The 27,267-nt window shown below is 38.7% G+C and overlaps 1 protein-coding gene and 1 long non-coding RNA gene across 5 annotated transcripts; one reads left to right on the top strand and one right to left on the bottom strand.

The window, feature by feature from the left end:
* Positions 1–9,366: 9,366 nt before the first annotated feature.
* Positions 9,367–14,524, bottom strand: zbtb18 (zinc finger and BTB domain containing 18). Of its 4 annotated transcripts, none has more exons than XM_033025855.1 (2): positions 14,407–14,524; positions 9,367–12,799 (listed from the first exon to the last, which is right to left on the bottom strand). In XM_033025855.1, exon 2 carries the CDS (start codon positions 12,783–12,785, stop codon positions 11,208–11,210), a length of 1,578 nt encoding a protein of 525 aa, XP_032881746.1. In that variant the 5' UTR covers positions 12,786–12,799; positions 14,407–14,524; the 3' UTR covers positions 9,367–11,207. The 4 variants fall into 4 exon arrangements, with proteins under 4 accessions (XP_032881746.1, XP_032881748.1, XP_032881749.1 ...); XM_033025857.1 differs by lacking the exon at positions 14,407–14,524 and adding an exon at positions 14,221–14,329; XM_033025858.1 differs by lacking the exon at positions 14,407–14,524 and adding an exon at positions 13,889–14,199.
* LOC116976192 lies at positions 14,465–24,198 on the top strand. Its single transcript, XR_004412891.1, has 3 exons — positions 14,465–14,561; positions 21,169–21,301; positions 21,955–24,198. It is a non-coding gene; the product is annotated as an uncharacterized LOC116976192 (long non-coding RNA).
* Positions 24,199–27,267: the final 3,069 nt, after the last annotated feature.

The following is a 27,267-nucleotide window of genomic DNA, read 5'->3' as shown; positions in this document are numbered from 1 at the left end:
AATGCAACATCTCCAAGTTTGCGGATTACACGAAGCTGGGGGGCAGTGTTAGCTGTGAGGAGGATGCTAGGAGGCTGCAAGGTGACTTGGATAGGTTGGGTGAGTGGGCAAATGCATGGCAGATGCAGTATAATGTGAGGTTATCCACTTTGGTGGCAAAAACAGGAAAGTAGACTATTATCTGAATGGCGGCCAATTAGGAAAAGGGGAGATGCAACGAGACCTGGGTGTCATGGTACATCAGTCATTGAAAGTAGGCATGCAGGTGCAGCAGGCAGCGAATGGTATGTTAGCATTCATAGCAAAAGGATTTGAGTATAGGAGCAGGGAGGTTCTACTGTAGTTGTACAGGGCCTTGGTGAGACCACACCTGGAGTATTGCATACAGTTTTGGTCTCCTAATCTGAGGAAAGACATTTTTGCTATAGAGGGAGTACAGAGAAGGTTCACCAGACTGATTCCTGGGATGTCAGGACTTTCATATGAAGAAAGACTGGATAGACTCGGCTTGTACTCGCTAGAATTTAGAAGATTGAGGGGGGATCTTATAGAAACTTACAACATTCTTAAGGGGTTGGACAGGCTAGATGCAAGAAGATTGTTCCCGATGTTGAGGAAGTCCAGAACAAGGGGGCACAGTTTAAGGAAGTCTTTTAGGACCGAGATGAGAATTTTTTTTTTCACACAGAGAGTGGTGAATCTGTGGAATTCTCTGCCATAGAAAGTAGTTGAGGCCAGTTCATTGGCTATATTTAAGAGGGAGTTAGATGTGGCCCTTGTGGCTAAAGGGATCAGGGGGTATGGAGAGAAGGCAGGTACAGGATACTGAGTTGGATGATCAGCCATGATAATATTGAATGGCGGTGCAGGCTCGAAGGGCCGAATGGCCTACTCCTGCACCTATTTTTTAATGTTTTCTACCCAATGCCCTCGCTACCTTATGTTAAAGATCCAGTGGTGTTTTCCCAAAGCAAGATTTCTCAGCTAGCTTGGCTAATACTTATTCTTCAACCCTTTATGTTGTCATCTTCAGGTTGTTGCTTGTGGAAGCTTGCTGTGCAGAAATTGGTTACAGCATTTCCTAGTGATGACACAAGATTACTAAATGGCTATAATGACTCAGTTGTCAAAACTGCACTATAGTGTTAGTTCCTTCTTTGATTATCCCACGGTCAAAAAGTCTGCAAAAATATCATGCTGGAAGTATAGCCTCTTGCATAAGGACCAGAGTAATGCCAACCTGTGGAACTTTCACAGCAAGAGATTGTTCTTGGGGAAACCTGAGAAGGGCAAAATTGAGCCAAAAATGATAAGTTTTCTGCAAAAAATACTTTGAATAATTGATCCGTTGCATTCAAATAATATATTTTTTTCGGTTACACTTTCATTCAATAAAGTTTCCATTGTACAACATTGCATGATTCATGAAAATATGATGGAAATGTTTTTAAAATATATCAGCTTATAGCAGGGTTAAAGGAATTGGATTAATTCCAGTAAATGTAAGATTTTGAAGTAGACCCCCAAAGCCATTCACTGGATAATGTCAATCATTTATGTCAGTACATTCATTTCAACCTCAGCGACTTAAAGTAGTATTATGTTATTCATAGACTGCAACATTTTTCACAGCTTACCTCTATTGGGACATCTTCATTGTCTAGTAAGAAATGCTAAACCTCCCATTTGTCATGCTGCAAGTGGAGATGACTCGATAGTTATCAGGATAGCACAAAAAATTCAAGTAGAGAGGTTCGGGATAAACATTGAGGCTGCTTGAATATTAGGTCGCGGGTATTTGTTGAAGGCTGCATATGAGAGCAGGGAGGTGAGGTACTGAATAGCGCTTATCATTAATACCGTGTCCTAGAAAATTGGTGCAATCTGGTCAAATCTGTTGACAACACTGAAATAGAAGAGGCTATTGAACGCTGTATTACTGACGGAGTGCTGCACTCGTGGATTTGGTTGAAAGAAGCAACTTGGAAATAACAGGATGTCAATTTTAAACAATAAGCAGGTATAACAAATGAATAATAATTTAATCAAAGGAAGTGTAAAGCATTACATAAAAGGACTTCTGAGTGCTGTTGACATGAAAGGAACAAATTATACACAAAGTTTCAAATACATCTCGTCAATCTATTTTCTAAAGTCTGTGGGATGTCAAACTACGTCTCCCAAACAACAAAATGTAAGTACAGAGGATGTAATAAATTCAAATTTGTCAGGAATAGCCTGGAGGACAATTAGAGTTATACAATGAGCCACATTTAGTCCATTGCCCAGAGACTATGAGGAAGGGTCTCTACCCGAAACGTCAGCCATTCCTTCTCTCCTGTCCCGCTGAGTTAATCAAGCATCAGATGTGGAGCACCATACTGGCTCTGCACTCCTTGGAGCTGGGTGACAAGGCACCTCAATGACAAGTGGACTCAACCCCCAGAACACCCTGACAACCCTTAATAGGACACAAGTCACAGGCAGTGCTGTCAAAGCTGGGGGACCTTTCCAACAAGTTTAAATATTTTTGATGTTAAAACAAAACATTTAAGGACCACTAAATAACATTAATTAAAACACATTAAAGCAATGAAAGATTAAAGTATCATTGTAAATAAAATCAAGTAACTGAATATATTTTTCTTCTGAATCTCTGGGTCAGGGATTGTCATTCAACTGAATGGAAATATCACCCTACACAGGTTTCCAGATACAGGGTGGAATAATAGAGAGCTGGTCTATTAAGCTGGTCTACACAAGCTGGGTTAGCATAATTCCATCACTACTTACCCTGAAGCAGGAAGACCAGGGGCCAAGTAATGTTTCTTGTGTTGCAGGTGAATGACCAGGTTATTTCTCCTGTTTTTCTTCAAGTATTGCCCAAGAGTCCTTTATTTTCAGGAGGACAAGCTGGAGCATCAGCTTAGCACCTCATTCAAACAACAGTTGATGTATGGCACACTCAAGTGATGCTTTACTTCTTCAACAGGAGTAAAAATAATTCAAATTTCTCAACATTTCAGTTGTATTACTAGCATTGCTGATTTAACCCATTCCCTTCTTAAGGCACCAGCCACTTTTTAGCCAGTGTCTATGTTGATAATATTAAAACTAGTGAGCATAGGTTTAAGATGAGAGGATGATAACCGGGCAAGAAGGGTTTCGATCTGAAGCGTCGCCTATTCCTTCTCTCCATAGATGCTGCCTCACCCGCTGAGTTTCTCCAGCATTTTTTGTCTACCTTCGATTGTTCCAGCAAAGCGTCTGCAGTTCTTTCTTAAACATTAAGTTTTTTTAACTTCTTGTGCTAGATGCTTGGAGTGTACTGCCAGAGGAGGTGATGGAAACCGATATGATAGCAACGTTTAAGAGGCACACACAGGCATAAGAACAGGCATTTGGAAATATCACTAGTTGCCTAGTTGTGTGTAGATCTGTAATTCTACTTCTGTGATATTCAGTATTTGAAAGCTGATAGGAAATATTTCAAAGCCACATTGAGCTGGGAAAAAATCCATACATAACAGAGGCATAATGTAATCAAATATAATTGTACTACCTTTTGGGAAATAAAATACTGTGATCAATGAATCAAAGACAATATCAATACGGTTAAAATTTGTGCCTCAGAATAATCTTTGGACTATTTGGGTTTCCCCATTTGGTCAGAAAAGGTAGAGGTTGTGTCATTTCTAACTTGAAGGCCACAAGTCTTATTGCAGGTCTGTGCCAATAACAACATACTCTCTTTGAATTAATTCCTTCCCATTTCCGTAAACTCCTTCAGTCCTTAACCTCTGTGCAACTTTGCGCTCTTCCAATCCTGGCCTCTCCATTGATATTGGCATTTTAGCTGCCTGTGTTCTGATTTTTGGTATTTTTCTTTGGATCTCCTTGCTTCCCCAGCTCTGCAACCTTCCCTTCAAACCTACCTCTCTGAACTAGATTTTGGTTATTAATTTCTATATCTCGCTGTGAGGTTTAGTGTGAAAGAGCTAGGTACGTTTTAAGTTAAAGGTGCTATATAAATATAAATTGGTGTTTATGCTGGCTTCAAAAAAATCCAGTAGAATTGATTTAACAGTAGCACTAATTTTTTTTTCATGAGGCTGTTGAGTTGGGTAAGACTAATATCACAGTTGCTGCAGAATGCAATACAAACATTGCACAGCTGGTTAAATAATACAGCTAACGTGGAAACATGGTTAGGAAGCATTTCTTGGTGAAGAAAAATGAAATTCCAGATTTCCACATAAAATATTTCTATATGTTCTATTTGAAATAAACCTGTATGTGCCTGTAGCTATACATGGTAACATGTTTTACCTTCCTATTATGCAATTATTTCCTGCTTCATGCCAACCGACACCAGTTGAATGAGATAGCGAGAAGCATCAGCTTTTCCTGGCATCTCATTGTTGATCCATTTCTGTTAACAAGGCAAAATGGCATTCATCTTTTAACCTTCTTGCCAAACAGTCAATCCCATGTTTATATAAGGGAGGTAACATTAATCCTGGACCAATTTAAGATGCAGCAAATGACCGAAATGGGTCCTGGGACAAGTAATTGGTGGAGATCACATGTTTCAGCTATGAAGGTAAAGGACTCACTTGTTATATTTTGGACATTTTCAATACTTATCAATCTTGATTCTAAATCTCGCTGAATACATTTATTGAGAATTTGCTGAAAACTTACCCCTCCTCTCAGACTGTTAATACACTAATTTTCCAGTAAGTTACCAAGACTTTGTTAAACGGGACTGAACTGAATTAAGTCATAACTGCTTTTAATCTCTTTCAAAATCTGGAGGTACTGTTTTATGTTAGCATTCCTAGTTTATTGTACTTGGAATCAAACGTATGACCATAGAGTGGCCCAAATACAACTAATGTTATTACCAAATGGGGGCTGAACTGAAACGATCGTCAAAGAATATTTCAAAGGCAAATTATATCTGTGTTGATATTGTTCAATATGTTACAATTTTTCACATTACCAATAAGTACTATTGGCTAGAAATAATTATAAACTGATTTATGTTACATCAGCTAAGCAATATTTTTGGGGGTGTTTCTTGCTTTTATTACGGGAAGCCTTGTATTGCACTAGAGCATGGTTCTGCACCATCCAGCAATTCAAATGGGCAAATAAATCTCACCTGAACTAATTAAATTGAACAAGCATTGTATCATATAATTCCTTTAATGGTACCATATAATATAGTTTGCATTAAAGTCTTAATTTTAGATTAACATTTCAGTATCTTGTCAATTATAAGACCCCTTCTCTAATGTGTATTAACTCAAAACGCTTCTGTTGGTAACATCTGGTTGGTGAATTTGTTATAAAATCCCCTTTAGGAAATACTATAATGTGGATAATCACATCATAACAAATTTCAAAAGAGTAACAATTTGTAATAAATGATTACAGCTTTGGAACTCAGTTTGGATTATTATTTTTAGTTAGCCTATTTTTCTTCCTTTATGAAGAATGTTATTACCTATACATCCTCTTACAGCAGTACATTAGATGCTCTGGACTTTTGGCTTTGGACTTCCACCCAAGCAGCCACTTTGTGACTTGCAGAAGGTGCAAGTCAAGCACAACAAACCAAAATATGTCAGCAATCCATCTGACAGACTGCCTGAATGAATGTAAAATAAAACATAGTTCACGAAATCGAGTTAAGTGAGATTGAATGACAGGCAGTTTAATTGCAATGTTTATATCTGCAGTTGACTAAATCTGACAATTGTTCTCCAATCCTATGGTGGATTTAAACTCAACTAATCCAACTCCACCGAAGAGAAACTGTCCATTTTAGGCTGGTGGTGCCACACTGGCCTACATTGATGAACTAGGATGAATTGAAACGTGTTTCCCACATAAAGCAGTGATTACACTTTAGTCGTAAATCATTGGCTGCAATAAATTTAAAAATGTTCCAGGGTCACCACCGATTATGACCAGAATAATTTCAAACTTTCTTTCTCAGCTCAGGTGTCCCTAGTTATGCTTCTCTTCATTTACTTTTTATCCGCTGTGCAAATTTAAGTAAAGTATAATTGTAGAAGTCTACGTTGATCCTAGCAAATTTGGTAATTAAAAATGTGTAATATTGACTTTAATGCAAATCAGTGCCATTTTCAAAATAATCAATACGAAAGAAAATAGCACTAGTCCAGTAAGTCCATTGGTGCTCCACCATTCAATGGCATTACATTGAATCCTCAACCTGTTCGATGCTCATAAACCTTAATCGATGGATTATTTTATGGATTGATTAATCTATCATTCTCTGCCTTGAACATTTTCAACAACTGGGCATTTACAACACTCTGCTGTGTTCCAGTCTTAGATTTCTGCAGCAATGGGATTAAAAGACGTGTTTTACAGTAAAATGGGAAATGTTTGGAAGGCAATTCCACTGTCCACCGTTCAATAAGGAAGGAGTAAAAATGATTCATTAATTTGCAATTCTATTTTTTACTTATGTTTGCCAAGATATTCACGCAATATTCCATAGAAAATGTCAGCTGACAAAAAAGTTGTTTGAAATACTGTTACAGAAATATTACACTGATACTTACTGTTATGACTGTGCAAAATTAGTCATTATTACTTTGCTAACAATGCAAATAAAAATGCTTTGATAGTAGGTGAACGTTCGAATTGGTGGAATGGAACTTACTGGGTAACGGAAAGCAATCTTGTGCAACAGTATATTGTAATAACATCAAGGAGCATTCAAACAGTGGGATTTGATTAAGAAGGAGTGCAAGGAGTGTGGTGGTCATGACAGCCCAAATACCCAATAGCTGCATTTTTGTGAAAATTTTAAATAGAATTTAAGTTTCCTTCTTCGTGTAATATGATCATGCAAACGGTTATATGTTCCTTTTACATTATCCTTATTGGTTAACCTTTTCTCCAACACCATAAAGGATAAGAAAATAAATCTCCAGTACAAAAACTCTTCCAAATCAAATCTAAGTCTTCTGACTGAATTATTGAGAGAACAAGAAGCCATCACGATAAATACTGACATGTCCTTGATTTTATTCCTTCCTTATACACTCAGGTTAGAAGATTGATATTTCATATATCTACCTATTATGATGTGTTTTTTACTTCCACTTTTGCAGCTCTGCTCAGGTTTCTCTGAAATACCAAACTGTTGACATTTACTGCATGGGGAGTCACCTATAAATACACCTTTCAAGGTGGGATGAATCCTGCAATGTGAATCATGTCACCCACTCAAATAGATAATAGGAAACAGGTTTATTACTCCCTCCTATCACAAGCATCCAAATAAAGATGGCTTCAAAATATTCATAAACTTAGAGTACATTACGTCTTTTGCAGTTTTTATCAGTCCCACCCAAGAATGTTATGTTGGGTCAATTTTTAAATGATTGTATTTTCAGGAAGCAGAACTAGTCCAGCATGGGAATACGCTCTCAGCAGCTCAAAGAGGCACTGACCTGAATGCTTTTGCTTTCATTTCCCAAATTATTTTTTGTACAATTCATTTTCCCTTTTTGTTTATTAAGAAAATACAAAAGGCCTTTGCATAATCATATACCACCCACAATGTTTAAGAGCTACCATTTGCATTTTTGTTGCAAGCTGCAATCCAGAAGTGACATTGTGTATTTACATAATGTTCTAGTGTTTTAATTACTATCGATTGCAAATACTCAGTAGAAAATTTGAGAAAAAATGTTACATTAATTTCTGTAATATTCCTATTAGCATTGGCAAACAACTCATCAGCTTTCAAAACTTCAGATGTCAATATATCCATATTAAACCTGAACTCTATTCATCAACCACATTACAACCAGCCGTGCATCCGAATTATACAAAGAAGTAAATCCAACAATTCATCAAAAAATGAAAATTTAAAAACTAAAATTGAGAGCGTTGAAGGTGTCAATTTTGCTGTCAATAACAATTGATTTTTAATTTTTTTAATTTTTTGGGATAGCTTTATTATAAAATGTCTGATTCCTTCCCATAACAGGATAACTTCATTCTGCTTGAAGAATGAATATTTACGATATTTTCACTAGTTTATTTTGCCTTTTATTGTTTATCGTTAACGCCATGGTTAAGAAGATTTGCTGTTGAAAGAAGCCTGTGGAAAGTGTGATTTGAACTCTATTTTCATTTTCTTTTAAACATAAAAAGATAAAGAAAAGTTTGTCTTGAAACTGTGGATACAAATTCAAACTGGTCAAGTGCAGAGCTCCAACATGTTGTGCCCAGTACCCTTCGGCACAGCCAAATGTTTAACCAGCTGCCCTTTTGGCCTGTTTTTTTTTCCCTTTTCCAACAAAAGACAGATACAAATCACTGACCTAAATTTGCAGGGGAGGAAAAAAACTGCACCATGGTTTCAGGGCAAAACGTGTAATTGGAACAGATGTTTAAACAGCATTTACTTTAAATATAAAGCATTTTTAATTGTTTTGAAGAGTCCTATGTTAGAGGTGTTTTAAAATATCCTTTTCATCTTTGCGCATCACAAAAAGGCATTGATAAACAGGAAGAACCATTAACCATCTTGTAGCTGGATACTTTCAAATTATTTCATTTATCTCGCGTTATTTTTCTGATTTGAACTAGCGGGCGATGGAAATCAAAAGCCTGCATGCAATTTGTCAAAATTATGGAATAGAGGTGGCTGGACATGCCCCTCGGCAGTCGAACATCCTTAAAATATTAAGCCAGTAGGACATATTCATAAACAGCTTTCCTAGTGATTTGCAAATTATTTCTTACAACACTCGTGGCCCATTGATACTTTCAATTCTGTTGCAACACAAATCCACAAGAATTAGAAAAATATACTGTACAAATGCGAGTTGATTTTTTGAACCAGAGAGAACATACAATTCCAAAAGCTTTTAATTAAACTTTTCTGAAATAAAAAGCCGAGTCAAACCACTTCATTTAATTTACCCTCATTGGACTCAAGCATCTTGATTCACATCTATTCAAGATCTATTCACATCTAGTTTAATTGAAAAAAAAAACAACAATTTAATGAACAAGGATCTTTATACAGGATGTAATTTTTGCCAGGTTATTGCTATTTTGTGAAGGACCATTAATATTATAAATAAGGTAACTGGACAAAAATTAACTTTTCTTTAGGTAAAGAAATACATGTCTGTGCAAATTGTATGTTTTAACAACTTGGAATTGTTCAGTGAAGGTGTGTCAACAGAAATAAAGGTGAAGAAAACCTCGGCGGTCGAACATTTTGTGCTCAGAAGTCTGGAGTTGACGATGCATACGTAGGGAATGAATAAATTTCAAATCGAAAGAAAGACAACAAAAAGCTTTTCCAGTTTACATAATTTATTGCAGTTAGCACACAATTTAAAAATTCCACCAACGGCACATCAAGGTACAAAACTAAACAGCATTATAATTTACTCCCCCCATTGTTCTGAAAATTAAAACACTATGATTGTCAAGGCTAACGTCAGTCTAAATCCAGGTAAAAAGGTAGAATATTACAGGCTTGTGGGGTTGGAGGTGGGGAGTGGGGGTGAAGAGGAAGGAAAGCAACAAAAATAGAACTATTAAAGGATCACCTGTAAGGAAAAAGTAAGTCATACTCACAAATACCACAAAGAAAACTAACGTGGGAACCAAGGAAGCTGTTCATTTTAAAGACACTGATTGTCTTACCTAAACATTTTTTTAAATCTACATTTCAACTTACTTTTGTCAGACATTTAAACTCTTCAAGTAACTAGCATAATTACAGAATCTTAGAGGCCATTTCACAGCTTTAAAACAATGTCAAGGGCCAAAGGAAAAACTCATATGACCCGCTCGAAAAAAATCCAGCAATACACAATCTAGTTTTCCATTAATAATCATATTGCCTTTGTGCACAAAAATAAGCTATGTTTACAGTAGTTAAGGCAATCAAGTAAAAAAAATAAAACCCACGAAAAAAGGGGGAAAACAGCCACGTTTCCGTGCTACTCCCAGAGACCTTATTGCGAGTGCAAGACAGGAAAACAAACACTGTGCAAAACACTTGCCATATGTGTTGTTCATTAAAACCACACACATATCAAGCAGCCACTTCAGCTGCTTGGTTACACATTATATAATAAACCCCCTCTTCAAAACTGGGTTCATGAATCCTTCTTGCCTACCCTCCCACCCCCAAACCTAATGGCCAATTGATTTCTATTAACCACCAATTCAGGTCACATTATATGTAATATATACATATTATTTTATATATATATATATTATAGATATATGCGACTGGGAAAATTGTTTCACATATTGAAACTGCATAGCAGTACACTTAAAAAAAATTAAATTGCTGTGCAACACCAGTGGCATTTTTCACGGTGCTATTGCACTTGGCAAAAATGCATTTCAGGAAAAAAAATTGTCTCACTAATTAAATAAAAACTTAAGTTACACACTTTGCCAAGTTCATAGAATTGCAAAACGAAAACCCCAAAACGTCCAATAAAAGTCATGCATTTTCTTATCGCCTCAATATTCACTTTCAGAAGACCTGATTAAGAGCGTAAAAACAATCCACTAGGTTTGTTAAAATCCATTCAATGCAGTAAGACATACAGTAATATAATTCACATTTTAAACATAATTTTAATTTGCCTGGAAATCCCATACATTTAGAATCTAAATTACATCAAGTTTCTGGTTAAGAATAAACATGGTAGAGAATCATTTAATTTGCAAATGCACCTTCCCGCACATACGGAAATGAAATTAATAATTATGTTTACAGCATTGTACAAAAAAAGTTTTAAATATCCAGAAATTGTGCAACATTAAAATATTAACAAGTTTTAATGAAGACCTTAAGGAATTAGTGGTTCATTGTTAAAAATTTCAACAACAAAACCTCATGTACTATACAGCAGCATCCTTTGCAGTGCACTCCACAACTGCAGGGTGCATTTAAAAAGTAAAATAAGAATATTTATTAAATAAGTGTCGAGCTTAATAGTTAATTATTATTTACCTTATGTTGCATTATGAATCACAGAATCTCATTTTTGTAGACGGTGTTGTTAACAACAGTATTTATAGATATTATTTTGTTGAGAGAATTCAGTGCCCAAAAAGCTGTCGAAGAAATTACCAGAAACTTGATTTTCAGAATGTTCCACAGTTAGATTTTATTTCCAGAGTTCTTGCGAGCTGTCTTCTATGGTCCAGTCTCGCATTGCAGGCAAGTTAAGAGACTCTGTTTTAACAGAGAGTGTGTTTATCAGCTCACAGTGAAATTTCCGAATGTGTCTATACAGGTCACCCGATTGGGTGAACCTGCGCTCACACCACTTGCACGCGTGTGGCTTTTCCCGGGTGTGAACAACCGCGTGTCGGCTCAAATTATGCGAATACTGGAAGCTCTTCCCACACTGACTGCAAGTGTATGGCTTTTCACCTGAATGAGTTCGCTCGTGCCGTTTTAAGGTGTACATACATGAAAAAGTCTTCCCACACAGCGAGCAAGTGGGCACATTGACATCAGTGGCAGGCTTGCTACGGAGGCCATCCTGCTCTCGAAAGTGCGTGCTCAGGTGGATCTGCAGAATATGTGGACTTGGAAACACTTTGTTGCACAGAGGACACATGAAGATTTGGCCGGCAGAGCCAAGTATATTAGAGCAGTAAGGGAGCAAACTGCTGTCCATGTTTCCTTCCATCTGGGCTCCATCATTTTCGGGCGTTATCATCTCATCGTCACTGGCTCGATCTTCTCGGTCCATCTCGCTCGAAACAGAAGCTTCTCTTCTGGCAGACACATGGAGTGAGTCATAATGAACTCTGTTCATTGTACTTGCACTGTCTTTTGCCGTGCTACTTTGATCCATATCAAAGTCATTAGTGCTGCTGCCTTCCTCGTCAGAAAATACTTCTTTCTCTACTTTAACCTGTACCAGGTTATTTCTGGCACCGTCTTCATGTGGCGAGACATAAGGGTGGCTGGCGTTTTCTCCTGCTGACAGCCCGGACTTGACAGACAAATCCAGCACACAGTCAACATCTGCTGAATCCTTAATGGAGCTGGCAGACCTCTGGGACAAAGGCCCTGTTGAGCTGCAGGGACTGGACACTGTTTTTCCAGCTGTTACTGCATGTGTCTCAACCTCCACACCAGGCTGAGTGATGCCTGCTGAGTCAGAGGGCAATCTCATCCACATGCTCCCAGATTCAATAACTAAGTCCCTTTTGCTTGACACCGTGGCACTCACTTTTTCCTCCTCAGTTTCATCCTCCTCACTTGGTAGTTCCCCCACGACGTGTGCACTGCTCACAGAGGAGATTTCCCCTTTATCAGAGCAGCTTGAGGCATCTTCTTCTTTCTTAGTGCTGTCCGCTTCTGTAGTACATTTTTCTTTCAGCTTCTTTTTGCAGACTTTCACTATGTCATACATGTGAAGGTAACTTGCAGCTGCAAGTACGTCCTCAATAGGCAAGTCTTTGAACTGGAGTTTCCCTTCATACATGAATTCAAGGAGGAGAGCGAAAGCTGGGGCTGTAACAATGTCACTGTTCAGATGAACAATGTCTCTTTTGTCCAGCTGGTCCTTGTAAAAGAGATGGAAGTACATGCTGCACGAAGCAAGCACAGCACGATGGGCTCGAAACTGGGCATCTCCAACCAAGACAGTGCAATCACAAAGAAAACCTTGATGCCTCTGCTCACTCAGACACTGGAGCAAATGTCTGCTGTGGTCTGGAAACTCCATACTGTCTTCATAACCTGTAGCAGATAAAAGTTTGTTAACATTTAAAAGTATAAGTAATGCAAAAAGCAATCCCTTCCTGCTCCAAGTATCCTGAAATCTACAGCTAAAGATTAATAAAGGATAAATAAATAGTCATAACAAATTGTTTTGTTGCTGCCTTAGCAGTGCACAGAAGGGGCAAAAGCACATAAACTACAAGACTCAAACTCAATCACATTAACTGTACTATGTCCGAATCTCTAATCCTTAAAATGGCTAAAAATAAAGATTACATGATAGTCAGTAAGGTACTGTTGATCAAATTAGATGCCTAAAAGGACAGAGACAGGACGAAAACGAAGCTTATAAACATCTGATACAGATGACTATGGCCATATGGCAGCTGCTGCCCAGATAAAGAGATTAAAGAATGGAGTGCGATTACAGCTGTCTGGGCAATTCCACGCGTCGCAATCTGCGAATCCCAAATTAGTCACTATTACCGCAAACTCTAAAGAAAAAAAATAGCTTGTTCTAATAGCAATAATCTGTCAAGTCAAAATAAAATAAAAACAAATATTAACATACAGAATTTCTAGCAGCATTTACAAAACGATTTTAAAAATCCCCCCTACCTGCCAAAGGAATATAAACAGAACAACTTCTCTTGATCAGTCCCCAAAAGAACACCTTCAATGGTGCGCTAAATCTTTGTGACTCTGGTCTGTCAAGTTTAAAAAAGCAGACTGAAGAGGAATGATACCGGCACACGGAGCAAGATCACACAAAAAAACCTAGCAATGCCAGACTGTCAGCTGCTCTGACATCACTTCAAATGGAAATGCTACCTCCAGCTGTGCTGCTTTTTAATGCCATATGTTACTCGTGTCGTGTTTGCTACTGCTGCCACCAATCTCACGTTTGAATTCATTATCTGTTACAAAAGGCAAAAAAATACCCCCTCAAATAAAATAAAATAAAATAAAGTACATCACCGTGTCTTCCCCTCACACCCCTCCTTCCCCTTTATTTTCTTTTGTTGCCAAAAATATCCACTTCACTTGAAATGACACAAATAAACTGCGGCCGCAGAGCACTGTGAAAAAAAAACGCTACAGGGCGACCTGTTAAATGTGCTGCAGCAGCGATCCTCAATGCATGGTGACGGCAGACAAACCACAACACCCAGAGAGAAAAGTAATAACAGGCTTTAGCCGCCGCCTCGCCGGTCCGGTGGAACGATCTGGGCTCCCATTCCACCGCCAGCGCGTGAACGGTTACCAGCAACAACGCGTCGCAACAACTGAGAGGGAAAAGAGTAACATTTTGAAACAGTGTAACTCCGCGCCGCTCCTGGCAACACGGCTTCTCCCTCCCCCTTTTTGCCCTCCTCCCCTTGGTAACCGGAGTAGTTGAAGAGGAAATCCATGAGGATTTGATTCTCTGAGATACTCACAGGAAGCAAAATTAAAGTGGGGAGGGGGGCACTTTTCTGCCTCGAGAACAGTGAGTGCAAGTAGGTGGGAGGGGGAGGAGGAGGCAACCAATGACTTTCAGGACTTCATGAGAGAGCTAGACACACACAGGAGATAAGTGCGGCCAGATGTTGGAGAGCTGTTGCTATTCCGTGCTCTCTACCTACCTTGACGGAGGAAGTGTGAGTGACATCATATCTTCATTGAAGTCTTTGCCGACCACAAAAGACGCCGGGAATCGGCCGGCAACCTTCTGAAAAAGAAAGTCCGGGATCCCGCGAGCCAATCGGATCGTAAAGTGGGCGGCGCTTCCGCTTTCAGGGTAGGTTATTTCGGAGTAACCGTGAGCCAGCAAAAGGGGGAATTTGCGTGTCTTCGGTGGGGAGGATGGAATGCATCTCGGGAGTTGTAGTCAGAGGGCACCAGAGCAGAGTCTTAAGTTTGAATCCTCGCCAATTCAGAGTTACCATCGTTCGCCTTTTGCCGGAGAGCTTTCATGTGGCGAATGCAGGTTGTCTGGAGATATGCAGAAGCGGAAGTTTAATTCGAAAATGATCTCTCGACTGGTACAATAGTCAAAACTTTTTTTTTTTTAAAGTTGATGTGCAATTACGCGCAACTGTTTTCGACCATGAAGAGCATAAATTTTGAGAAAACTGCAGAATAATAAAATCACTATAGAAACGGGAGGACGTGACGAAGCAGAGTCACGTCTGCAGATGTTGCAAAGGGGTCATCCCGCTGCTGCATACTTGCAACCCGCGTTTCTTTTGCCGAATTAAAAAGAATGTCAAGATTCTGTCCACATTTTCCGACTTTTTCAGTTAATCGCCAGCATGTGTTCTCCAACTGGCAGTGCACAGCTACTTCGGCTGTAAGGCGTCTGTGACTGCTGCCGATGTTGTTCTGATATTACTGTTACTGGGCTGCAGGAGGCACGGCTAAATCTGGATGCTACCAGTTGCCTCAATCTAAATAACAAAAAAAATCTATTACATGGTACATCGTTTCGTGTATGGCTGAAATATAAAAGAAAAATTTACGAAATTAAGGCAACTAAATTCAAATAACTAGTTATTCCGGGCTGTTGATTTCACCGTAGCCGCTGTCAATGTCATTCAGGATTGACAGGCAATAGCAGAGAGGGCCTAATGACCAGCTTTTGTGTTCCTCTCTCAAAATAGTAATCTATTGGATGAGTCCAGCTGGGAACCAACAAAACTTACACAGTTTAGCCTACAGGACAGGCAGATGTTGGTTTTCGACTCGTGACCTAAAATTTCATTGTCAACTGCTTGTGTTGTGGATCTGCACTTGCTATTTGCTATAATAATGCAGAGTCAATTTCAGGCCAATGAAAAATTGCAATGGTATTTATTTTGCAACGCAAGCTTGGCGTCCAGCAATCTCTTTTACTTTCAGTTCCTATTAGATGGTACTAGTTGAACATTTTCATTCTCTCGCCTGCTTAACAGAAATGTCATGCAATATTATTTTTGCGGGAAGAATGGAGATTTTTGTGAACCAATTGATTGGCTACATTAATAATTTATCTATGGTTTGAATTTGCATAATATTGAATATGACTTTTTTTTTTAAAGTAGCACCAAATACAAAGTTGATGCATTGAATATGCTACTCCAGCCAGATGACATTGTCATAGTAGGGTATTTTGAACTTTTTTCACTCAATTTGTCAGCTTGAAGTCCCAGATAAATATTTTTTATTTTTTGGAAGACTAGAATTGGTAAACTAAATAGAAGTTTATTTAATGCAAGATACTAACAATATGCAGTTAAACCTACCAAAGTTGTATAAGAATTGATGGGGGGAGAAAGATGCACTATGCCAATATTGCCAGCTGTAATACTTCTGTGCCAGCTGTTCATGCTGTGCCAACTACACTGACACTGTCAATTGTGCCAAAGGTACTAGCTGTGCATCAGTGCCATTGATGCCAGCTGTGCCATTTGTGCCAACTGTGCTGTCTTTCCATTTGTGCCAAACTTATCTGTGCACAAAATCCCTGGTCTTAGTGATCAACATTTGCTTAGTTTCTCAGGTCTATAGATACTACACAGCCCAAGTTTGTTTTGTGCGGCAATATCCAGTATTTTCCTCAGTTTGCCATTCTGGACGTTGTTGGGCAGTTTCAGGGCACATAAAGTATAGTTAAACCCTTGAACATAAAGAAAGGAGTCAGGGATGTGGTGATCAATATATCCTGATAATTGTGCTGTGATGCTTTTAGCTGTGCCTTATTTACTATGAAAGCATTTCTGCACTCCAAATAAAACATTTTAAAATGACTAAACTTCTAATCTGCTTTATCCCTTAAGTGTGGTGGTGACTGTAAACATACATATCATGTGAACAGCATCACAGGACACAATCAATGGCCAGAATTTGATTTGTATTGAGGTGAATTTCAGCCCTATCTTCATCTCACAATTCCTAGTGAAGTTATTCCCCTTCCATTTCTGCATTTTGCTTAGCATATACTAGGCCATATTCTGTGTTTCACTTCCAAAATCTGACCTGCCCGGCTGCCATTCTTGGCTGGTGATGCCAAGAATCGACACTGTGCCCTTTCACTTTCCAGCAAGAAAAATCAGGGGAATGCTGTTGCAAGATGGAGCCAGCCCAACATCCACAGTACAAAGCAAGAAGGATGAGGGCTAAATTAACTGGCCATAGTGTTAATAAAGCTTTTGTATTATTAAGATAGAGCTATTAAGTCAAGGATAACCATACCTTCTGGTACCATTTCATTGGTTTATTTCGCAAGGGAAGGATTTACATGGAAAATGAGCAGTGTGAATTCCACCACTGGAAACTGACAAAGGCAATTTAATGGCCTGTTGTGTCGAACTATGCTTCGTGTTTGGACTTTTTACTTTAATGGACTGAAAATGATCAAAAGAGAAATATGGCCATTCAACTATTTTTAAAAGATTAATTGTTTCAAGGTTGCAGGCAATCTGCAAATGTTAGTAACAATCTTTCCTCAATATCATTGAGGTAACCTTGCCATGTAGTCCAAACTAGTCAAGGATGGAGGGATTTACCTCTAAGAGACAATAAGGAATGTGTGGGAATTTTATGTCGCCATAGCCGTTCCTTTTCATGTACCAGTCTACACATTACATAAATTATTGAATTTAGTTACAAAGGAATAATCAACAGTAATATAATAAACAAACTACATGAACACATACATAAATTGTAAGTTCTAGGTAGAGATTTACAAACAGATGAATAAAGGTAAGTAGTACATACAATTTAAAGTATATTTGAAGTAGTTCAAAGGTCGAAACTAGGTCATAGTCATACAGCACAGAAATAAGCCCTTCTACCCAACTTATTTTATAGCTCAGTTAGTCCCATTTTCCTGCATTTGGCCTTATCCCTGCAAATCTTCCCTATCTATGTGCCTGTCTATATATCTCAAACATCAGCATTGTACTTACCTTTACAGTTTCCTTGTTCCATATATGCACCACTCTCTGTTTGAAGAAATTGCCCCTCGGGTCTCTTAAATCTTTCCTCTTTCACCTTAAACCTATACCCTCCAGAACTGGGGTCCTCAGAATTAAGTGACCTGAGGAGCAATTTCTTCAATCAGAGAGTGGTGTAAAAATGGAACAAGCTGCCAGAGGAAACTGTAGAAGGTAGTACAATGGTTCATGGGAATAAGACTGTGATCATTCACCTATCCATATCTCTCATAATTTAATTTACTTTGAGTTCATCCTCAGCCTCCCATGCTCCAGGGAAAAAGTCCCAGCTAATCCAGCCGCTCCTTATAACTTAAGCCCTTGAGTTCTGGTAATATTTTGGTAAATATTTTCTGCACACTTTCTAGCTTAATTGATTCAGATGTTTAGAATTTTATCATTTCCAATAACCACAAACTAATCAAATGAGGATTTGTTTTTGTTTTGGACACAATTTTATTTCATTTTGGATGTACCTTTAGAAAGGAGAAGAGAAGGCACTTCCTTAGCCAGAGGGCAGTGAATCTGTGAAATTCATTGCCTCAGATGGCAGTGGAGCACGTCTTTGGATATTTATCTTTAGGTATAATATCTTGACATAAAATATCTTTGGCTATTTTTAAAGTGGAGAGTGGCAGGTTCTTGATAGTACGGGTGTCAAAAGTTATGGGGAGAAGGCAGGAGAATGGGGTTCCGAGGGAAAGATAAATCAGCCGTGATTAAATGGCAGAGCAGACTTGATGGGCCGAATAGCCTAATTATGTTCCTATGACTTTTGAACTTATCAATTATATATCTTTTTTATTTCAAATCGAATATAACGATATTTAGCTTGTGAAAATAACAATGGGCATGAGGATATTTATGGTCACTTTGACGATTGTAAATATTGTCTAAATTATAAATATTTCAACAAAAATATCAAATTTTCCCCGTTTAAAATAATTTGGACGATAATATAGTGGAGACGACAGGGTCTCCTCTATATCCCGCAGCTCCGCTCTCACTCCCCATCCCCCTACTCGTAACAAGGGCAGAGTCCCCCTTGTCCTCACCTTCCACCCTATCAGCCGTCGCGTACAACAAATGATCCTCCGACATTTTCGCCACCTCCAACGGGATCCCACCACTGGCAACATCTTCCCATCACCTCCCCTTTCTGCTTTCTGCAGAGACCATTCCCTCCCTAACTCCCTGGTCAACTCGTCCCTTCCCACCCAAACCACTCCCTCCCAGGGTACTTTCTCTTGCAACCGTAGGAAATGCTACACTTGTCGCTTTACCTCCCCCCTCGACTCCATCCAAGGACCCAAGCAGTCTTTCCAGGTGAGGCAGAGGTTCACCTGCACCTCCTCCAACCTCATCTACTGCATCTGCTGTTCCAGGTGTCAACATCTCTGCATCGGTGAGACCAAGCACAAGCTTGCCGATCGTTTGCCCAACACCTCCGCTCAGTTTGCAATAACCAACCTGATCTCCCGGTGGCTCAGCACCAACTCCCCCTCCCATTCCGAATTTGACCTTTCTGTCCTGGGCCTCCTCCATTGCCAGGGTGAGGCCCTGCGCAAATTGGAGGAACAGCACCTCATATTTCGCTTGGGTAGTTTACACCCCAGCGGTATGAACATTGACTTCTCCAATTTCAGATAGTCCTTGCTTTCCCCCTCCTTCCCCTCCCCTTCCCAGCTCTCCCACAAGTCTACTGTCTCCGCCACTTCCTTTCTTTTTCCCGCCCCCCCCTCTACATCAGTCTGAAGAAGGGTCTCGACCCGAAACGCTGCCTATTCCTTCTCTCCATAGATGCTGCCTTACCCACTGAGTTTCTCCAGCACTTTTGGCTATTCTAGACGATAATATGTTATCTTATTCTCAACATTGTTGTTGAGAGATAGCTGTTAAATTTCCTCCAGATATATAATTATTCCTTAGTTAAGGCAATTCAATGGTTATTTGTGTATACAAAACTGATTTGAATAACTATACTTGGGAACTTATATGACAGCCTTGCTCATTGAAAAGAAAAAAAAATGCACCGAGGACAGGATAACAAAAAGGCAGAACAGCTTTAACATAAAAAGAACAACTCACCACTTCCACAAAACTCAGAATAATTTTTCCAACCACCACAGCAAGGCATTTTCATTCACTAATCTTGCTTTTTTATGACTGGAGAAGTGTCGTTGAACTTTTTCTTGAGGTTTTCTGTTGTAAATGGTCAAGGATTTACATTAGTACATTAACTCATTTCATGTTTATGGTCGTGTGGTGGTGGTGTGGGGCGGGGGGGGGGGGGGGGGGGGGCGGAATGGGGTAGAGAGGGGAAATTCATTTTCTATAATTGAAATTGGATTCAGCAAATATTTAAGCATCCTTCTACTCCCAATCACTGGAACATAAGTGCCTCAAATGACCAGCTTTATTTTTACTATTTATTTGACAAATACCCTATAACCTTCAGGGTTATACAGCCTCTTTTTGTGGGAGAGCAGGAAACATGAATTGGTGGGTAAATGAAAAAAGAAAACACAGAATGCAGTAAACCAAAATTCAGGCAGATTATTTTCAAGGGACCAATTGTTGGTTGAGATCACAAATGCTTGAGATCATTTAAAATGTTTCTGTTACTGACAAATACAAAACAAATCATGGCAATTAAAAGCAAATATAAATTGCAAAGTGTAAGGAATATAGAAGCAGGATTAGATAATTGTTCAAAAGTATTCGCATGTGATTCTGGAACTACATTCTAGGATAATGAGCTTTAAATTCTCGTGATACATGCATTTCAAAGAAGATTGAGGTAAAACAACAACTCCTAGTTCACCTCAGAAGTACAAAAAGAAAAAGAAATGGTGTTGAAAAAAATGTCCCTGCTTCTAAACTGAACCTGATTTGTGATGGTTATTGAAAACGTTACCCTGATGTGGCTACATAGTATGAAACAGAACTAGAATGTTTGTTCTTTTTTTCTTCCAAAGATATTTTTGATGGATCACTGCCCAGAGTCGAAACAGATGGCAGGCATATTAGCTATATACCTACTGAAATGAAAAGTAGAGAAACGTAAAATACTACACTGGCTATCTTCACAACTCTCCACTTAAAAGGAATTAGAAAGTGCAGAAGAATGGAGGCATTTGCCTTAAGCGCAACATGAGACTAAACATAGAACAGTACAGCACAAACTAAAGTTGGAAGGCTGACCAGCCCTTAAGGTCTACATTCCAAATACTACTGTATACAGCTAATTTCAAACAACTGAATATATTTTAAAAAATGGGTAAAATTGTAGAACATTTCCATTAACTAGATGAGTTCAATACTCTGGAAGATCTTTTTTTGCTATGAAGACTGTTCAGTTCACTCTCATTCATGTAACCCGATATTGTCTATTACAATTACTGTTTACCAATTCTCCACTTTTTTTTGCAGCAGACCAAAAATAGATGAAAACTTAAGCAACCAAGACAAGAAAACTTGAGGATGGAGAAGGCCATTCAGGCTTTTAATGCTAATTTCCCTGATTCCTGCCTCTTGTCATGACATTTAGCTGTAAACAATCAAGGTGAGTTCACTTTTACTACCTGTCTCTCAAAGCATTCCGAACAGAAGTCTCACTCTAAAATAGTTTTTTACTTATTTCTATGAAAATATCAAAGGACATTCATGATTATGATAGGTTTTTATATTGACATCATATATTTCACAACCCTTTTCTAATTTAGTTCATATTTTTGAAATGTGCGCAAAGTTTTATAATCCTTAACGTTAAATTTAACTTCCCATAATTTCAGCAATCAAAGCTTACTCAGTGACTAAAAATGCACTTTGCTCCATGGTTTTTTACCATAAAGACAAATGTTCAAGTTTTATCAACACATACTATTCTTCGAATCTATCAGTGGATTCCACCTGCTAATCTTCCATCTTATTCCGTCCCTTACACCAGTTATATAACTTGTTCTCAGTTAGTCATTCTTACTTGTTGAAATCACTCAGATAAGAGTATACTGAATAAAGTGCCTCCCTTTCAAATACTACCTTTTGTACTGGTGATTTCCATCATATAAAGAGCTAACCATCACATTAGCCATTCTCATAGATCTCACCCACTGTGTGATAATTTTAGTTTCACATTTTTTAACTGAGGAAATCAATTCCTATGTTAACTGAACTGACTAGAAGGTAGAACCTGAGAAGGATCTTTTTCTCTTTCAGGTATTAATGAAGTTCTAAACAAATAACTCAGTGAATCATTTAGTATTACCTTGGATATCACCAACAACTACAATGGGACAATGGCATGAAATGGAGTCTGAAGAAAGGTCCCGACCTGAAACATCACTTATCTATGTTATCCAAAGATGCTGCCTGACCCATTGAATTACTAGCACTTTGTGTTCTTTGATGAAATGCTAAAGTTGTCTTGAGAAAGTTCACAGTTTCCAATACACTTTGGATGGCAGTGGAATCGTGGTGTGTGGGTAACCTACACCTGTTTGAAAGGATGCAGTAAGCACTTGAAATGTGTGCACATGCTTCATTATTATGATTGCAGTAACAAGCCTGAACTAACCTTGGGGCATGAATCAGCTGCCTCCCTTTGACACAGTGATGCATCTGGTCGAGCTGATATCTTAACTCCAAAGCTGTTGGTTCAATGTTTTTTGTCGGAAATTTGCACATTCCCTCGATGAAAGCATGACTTTTGTCTGGGTGCTCTGGTTTCCACCTACTTTCCAAAAACATGCAAGCAGTGTGTAGATGAGTGGCAGAATCTGGGAAGAGTTAATGGAGTGAGACAAATACATGGAATTAGGGTTAGAATGAGTAAGAGCTTGATGCTCAGCGCTGGGCAGAGGACCTGTCACTGAATTGCATGTCTCTATAACTCTCAGGATGACAGCATTTGTGGTCCTACCACCACAATTCTACCCAGACCCTTCCTGTTGCCTGTAAGCTAATTAGCCCCGGCAACTGATACTTACTGCAAAATGATGCTCAAATGTGCCTCAAGTGTGCTGTTGCAGTCATTGATATTTAGTATCTGGTCTAGTTATATTTCTGGTTAATAGCAGCCCCATTATGTTGATGATGGGGATTTTCCAATGGTAATGCCACAAGTGTAAAGAAGAAGTAGTTAATTAAGACACAAAATACTGGAAATAATCAACAGGTCAGGCCATATGTTTGGGAAGAGAAACAGACCTATTGTTTCTGGTTGAAGATCCTTCATCACTTTCAGGTGGTTGGATTATTTATTGTTAGAGATAAAAGTAATTTGTCACTTATCACCCAAACCGTACATGGTCCAGGTCATTCTGCCTCCTGGCACCGTCTCTCTTTTTCTGTGAGTCACATTTGATATTAATTGGCTCAAAGTGAGCATACCATATCCTTAATGCACATCCAGGGAAGGCCTTTCATTATCACCTCCTCCCTTGATTGTCCATCTGTGCTTCCTGCTCCTCCTCTTCACAGTGTGGTTTCATGGCCAATGTCTCAGTCTGTATGTAGACAGAATTATGCAGGACCCTCCAGGTGATGATGAAGTGTGACACATGCCCTGGAGTGCATCTCTAGACCATTCCAGACATTAATAACTTTACTTTTCTCCATAATGCTGGAAATAGCTCCAGGTTCTGATGAAAACATGATTGGCTGTGAAGACTGGAAGTGTAACAAGTCTGGAGACAGGCATTCAGAGAGTAGCCTTTCACCCTCTTGAGCTACAAGTTGGTCTGATACAATGCTGTTTTCAGTTTTCAGAGTAGACAACTGAAAACTTTTCCTTGAGTAGAAAACCTTTGAAGCATCTAAAATGGAGCAGGAGATGGCTGATAAAAAGAGTCAGAAGCAAAGGAAATGGCCACAATGTCTTTCATTGGCATAGACAACCAGTAGTATATCTCAGTGACTCACCAGATAATAGATTGACTCTCCACCCGACTCTGCTCGCTCCTTTGGTCAGAAAGGACTTTCTTGGGTCTCGGATTTCTTACATTATTTGAGTAAAGCAACACAGTTCAGTTCCTACTCATCCACTAACGAATTTGCAAATGATTAAGGATGCTTTAAAATAGTGTTGATAGGAGAGGACGGGTGGTCGTTGCTTTTCTTCCTGGATGCCTGGAATCCAATTTGTACAAATGTAATGGAAATTCTGAGCAAACAAAAATCACCATTGCAATTATAATTCCTAAGCATTACTTTCAAAAGCTTTTAATCCTTGATGGGAATTGTGCTGTATGAGATGTTTATTGCTTTAAGTTTCAAGAGAGCATTCTAAATGCGGCAGCTGACACTGCTCACTCCTCTGGTCATGTCTGTTCATTGCATCAGAAATTCATAATTATTACTGATCATTTTTGTAAAATGAAAATACAGTGTCCTCCATAATGTTTGGGACAAAGACCCATCATTTATTTATTTGCCTCTGTACTCCACAATTTGAGATTTGTAATAGAAAAAATCACGTGGTTAAAGTGCACATTGTCAGATTTTAATAAAGGTAATTTTTACACATTTTGGTTTCACCATGTAGAAATTACAGCAATGTTTATACATAGTTCCTCCATTTCAGAAAACCATAGTTTTTGGGACACAACAATGTAATGTAAATGAAAGTAGTCATGTTTAGCATATTGTTGCATATCCTTTACATGCAATGACTGCTTGAAGTCTGCGATTCATGGACATCACCAGTTGCTGGGTGTCTTATCTGGTAATGGTCTGCCAGGCCTGTGTTGCAGCCATCTTTAGCTTATGCTTGTTTTGGGAGCTAGGCCCCTTCAGTTTTCTCGTCAGCATATAAATGGCATGCTCAATTGGATTCAGATTGGGTGATTGACTTGGCACTCAAGAATTTACCATCTTTTAGCTTTAAAAAACTCCTTTGTTGCTTTAGCAGTATGTTTGGGATCATTGTCTTGCTGTAGAATGAACCTCTGGCCAATGAGTTTTGAGATTTGTTTGAACTTGAGCAGATAGGATGTGTCTATACACTTCAGAATTAATTATGCTACTACCATCAGCAGTTGTATCATGAATAAAGATAAGTGAGCCAGTACCTTCAGCAGCCATACATGCCCAGGCCATAACACCCCCACCCGTGTTTCACAGATTAGGTGGTATGCTATGGATCTTGGGCAGTTCCTTCTCTCCTCCATACCTTGCTCTTGCCATCACTCTGATATGTTAATCTTCGTCTCATCTGTCCACAAGATCTTTTTCCAGAACTGTGGTTGCCCTTTTAAGTACTCCTTGGCAAACTGTAATGGGCCTTTCCCACTTATGCGATTTTTTTTGGGCAACTGCAGGCGACTGCCGCAAAATTTTCAACAAGTTGAAAAACTTTCGGAGACAGTGGAGACAATTTTTGCTCTCGTAAGTTGTCGTAGGATGTTGTAGTTTGACGCCAGGTGTCGTAGGCGATTTCCATTAAAACTAGTCCCTGGCAGTCGCCTAAGTGGGACAGGCCCAAAACTTGGCCATCCTATTTTTGCGGCTAACCAGTGGTTTACATCTTGCACTGTAGCCTCTGTATTTTGGTTCATGAAGTCTTCTGCGGACAGTGGTCATTGACAAATCCACACCTGACTCCTGAAGAGTGTTTCTGATCTGTTCGACAGATGTTTGGGGATTTTTCTTTATTATGGAGAGAATTCTTCTGTCATCAGCTGTGGAGGTCTTCCTTGGCCTTCCAGTCCCTTTGAGATTAGTAAACTCACCAGTGCTCTCTTTCTTCTTAATGATGTTCCAAACAGTTGATTTTGGTAAGCCTAAGGTTTGGCTGATGTATCTAACAAATTTATTCTTGTTTCTCAGTCTCATAATGGCTTCTTTGACTTCCATTGGCACAACTTTCGTCCTCATGTTGATAAACAGCAATAAAAGTTTCCAAAGGTGATGGAAAGACTGGAGGAAAGACTTAGTGCTGAGAGCTCTCCGATACCCGCATTAAGGAGGCAATTAAACACACCTGAGCAATTACAAACACCTGTGAAGCCATATGTCCCAAACATTATTGTGGCCTGAAATGGGGGGGACTATGTATAAACACAGCTGTAATTTCTACATGGTGAAACCGAAATGTATAAAAATGGTCTTTATTAAAATCTGACAATGTGCAATTTAACCACATGTGATTTTTTTCTATTACAAACCTCAAATTGTGGAGTACAGAGCAAATAAATAAATGATGGGTCTTTGTCCCAAACATTATACAGGGCACTGCACACAGTTCTGTATATCCTTCCTGCATCCTCGCTGTTTTGAATGATTGATATTAAATCTACTTAAACTCATGGTTTCCCAGAAGCTCAAAACCACAAACAGTTAGCTTGTTCTCAAATTTATTGTTGGATGTTAGAATTTGGACATTAACATATTGGACCAAAATTTATTTTCCAATTTATTTTATATTATTTATTTTTTGCCACTTAGGCCTTTAAAATAATATTGAGCATCACCTATTTGTGTTTTCTAAAATTAGTCTTTTATAACCTTGAGATTCTTCACAATCAGTTTTGGATTTTAATTTCTGTTTGAAAAAGGGTACATTTTTTAAGTGCAATAGCTCATGAAGTTAAAATTGGGAGCACAACTTAACAGACTAATTTTATTGAATAGTAGAGTTATGAAGAACATATTTAAATCTGTTTCAGACAATACTGTTGACTGTGAAGTAGGGTTGGACAAAACAAGTAAACCAATAGACATTCAATTGGTCCGTACCTCTTACATAAAACCGCTGTTTTACACTTTCTCTCCTGAAGGTGGCAGATCATGCGACAATATGATACCCAAACCACAGCAGCCGTCTCATGCCTTGCACAAATAGTAATTCTTTATCTGAGCATGGACAGTGATCCTCGAGGTATTGCTTTATGGAGCCTGACCACATACTATCCAGTAGGAAGCTGCTCCTGATAGGGGGAATTCAAAGGGGACTCTTATTGAATATTATTTTCTCTCCACATCCAGGGGTAGAAGACAGACGTGGCAGCCCAATGCCAATTTAATCTTAGATTATCTCTTTTAGCCAGGCTGAGACCTTATTAGCTAGTATAGTTCAGACCAGTATTCCAAATGGGGGAGGGGAATTTAATACAACAGTCCCACATTCTAAGATGAACAAAATTATAGCAGTATATTCCCATTCTGTAGACAATATGAAATCATTATCAAATTTATTATCTAATATATTTCATGCATAGTAAAATAGGAAATGCTATTTTCCTTCTAGTTCTCCACATATAATTTTATTACTGTATGCATCGGTCATTTTTTTGAGCGGCACAGAAATTTGAAATATAAATTAAAACTAAGGGTAGAAGTTTGATTAAAATAAAAGATTTAAGGTGCAAAGGTGGTACCCTTGCAATTGCAGGAATTATTGTGGGGAGAAAAGTGTACCAGTTTGGCGAGTCGAGATGTTAGGGTGTACAAAATTATTTATTTTAAAACGAAAATAATGTAGTCACCGGAGTCGAGATAGACAGCCAAATTTTAACAATGCTTATTCTATTC

Source organism: Amblyraja radiata, chromosome 8 (assembly GCF_010909765.2).
Source record: "Amblyraja radiata isolate CabotCenter1 chromosome 8, sAmbRad1.1.pri, whole genome shotgun sequence".
Taxonomy (NCBI): domain Eukaryota; kingdom Metazoa; phylum Chordata; class Chondrichthyes; order Rajiformes; family Rajidae; genus Amblyraja; species Amblyraja radiata.
The sequence above is the reverse complement of the archived record's forward strand: the minus strand, read 5'-3'. Positions and strand labels throughout refer to the sequence as shown.

Coding starts and splice junctions, on each gene's coding strand:
- zbtb18 (XM_033025855.1), bottom strand. CDS start 12,785: ATGGAGTTTCCAGACCACAGCAGACATTTGCTCCAGTGTCTGAGTGAG.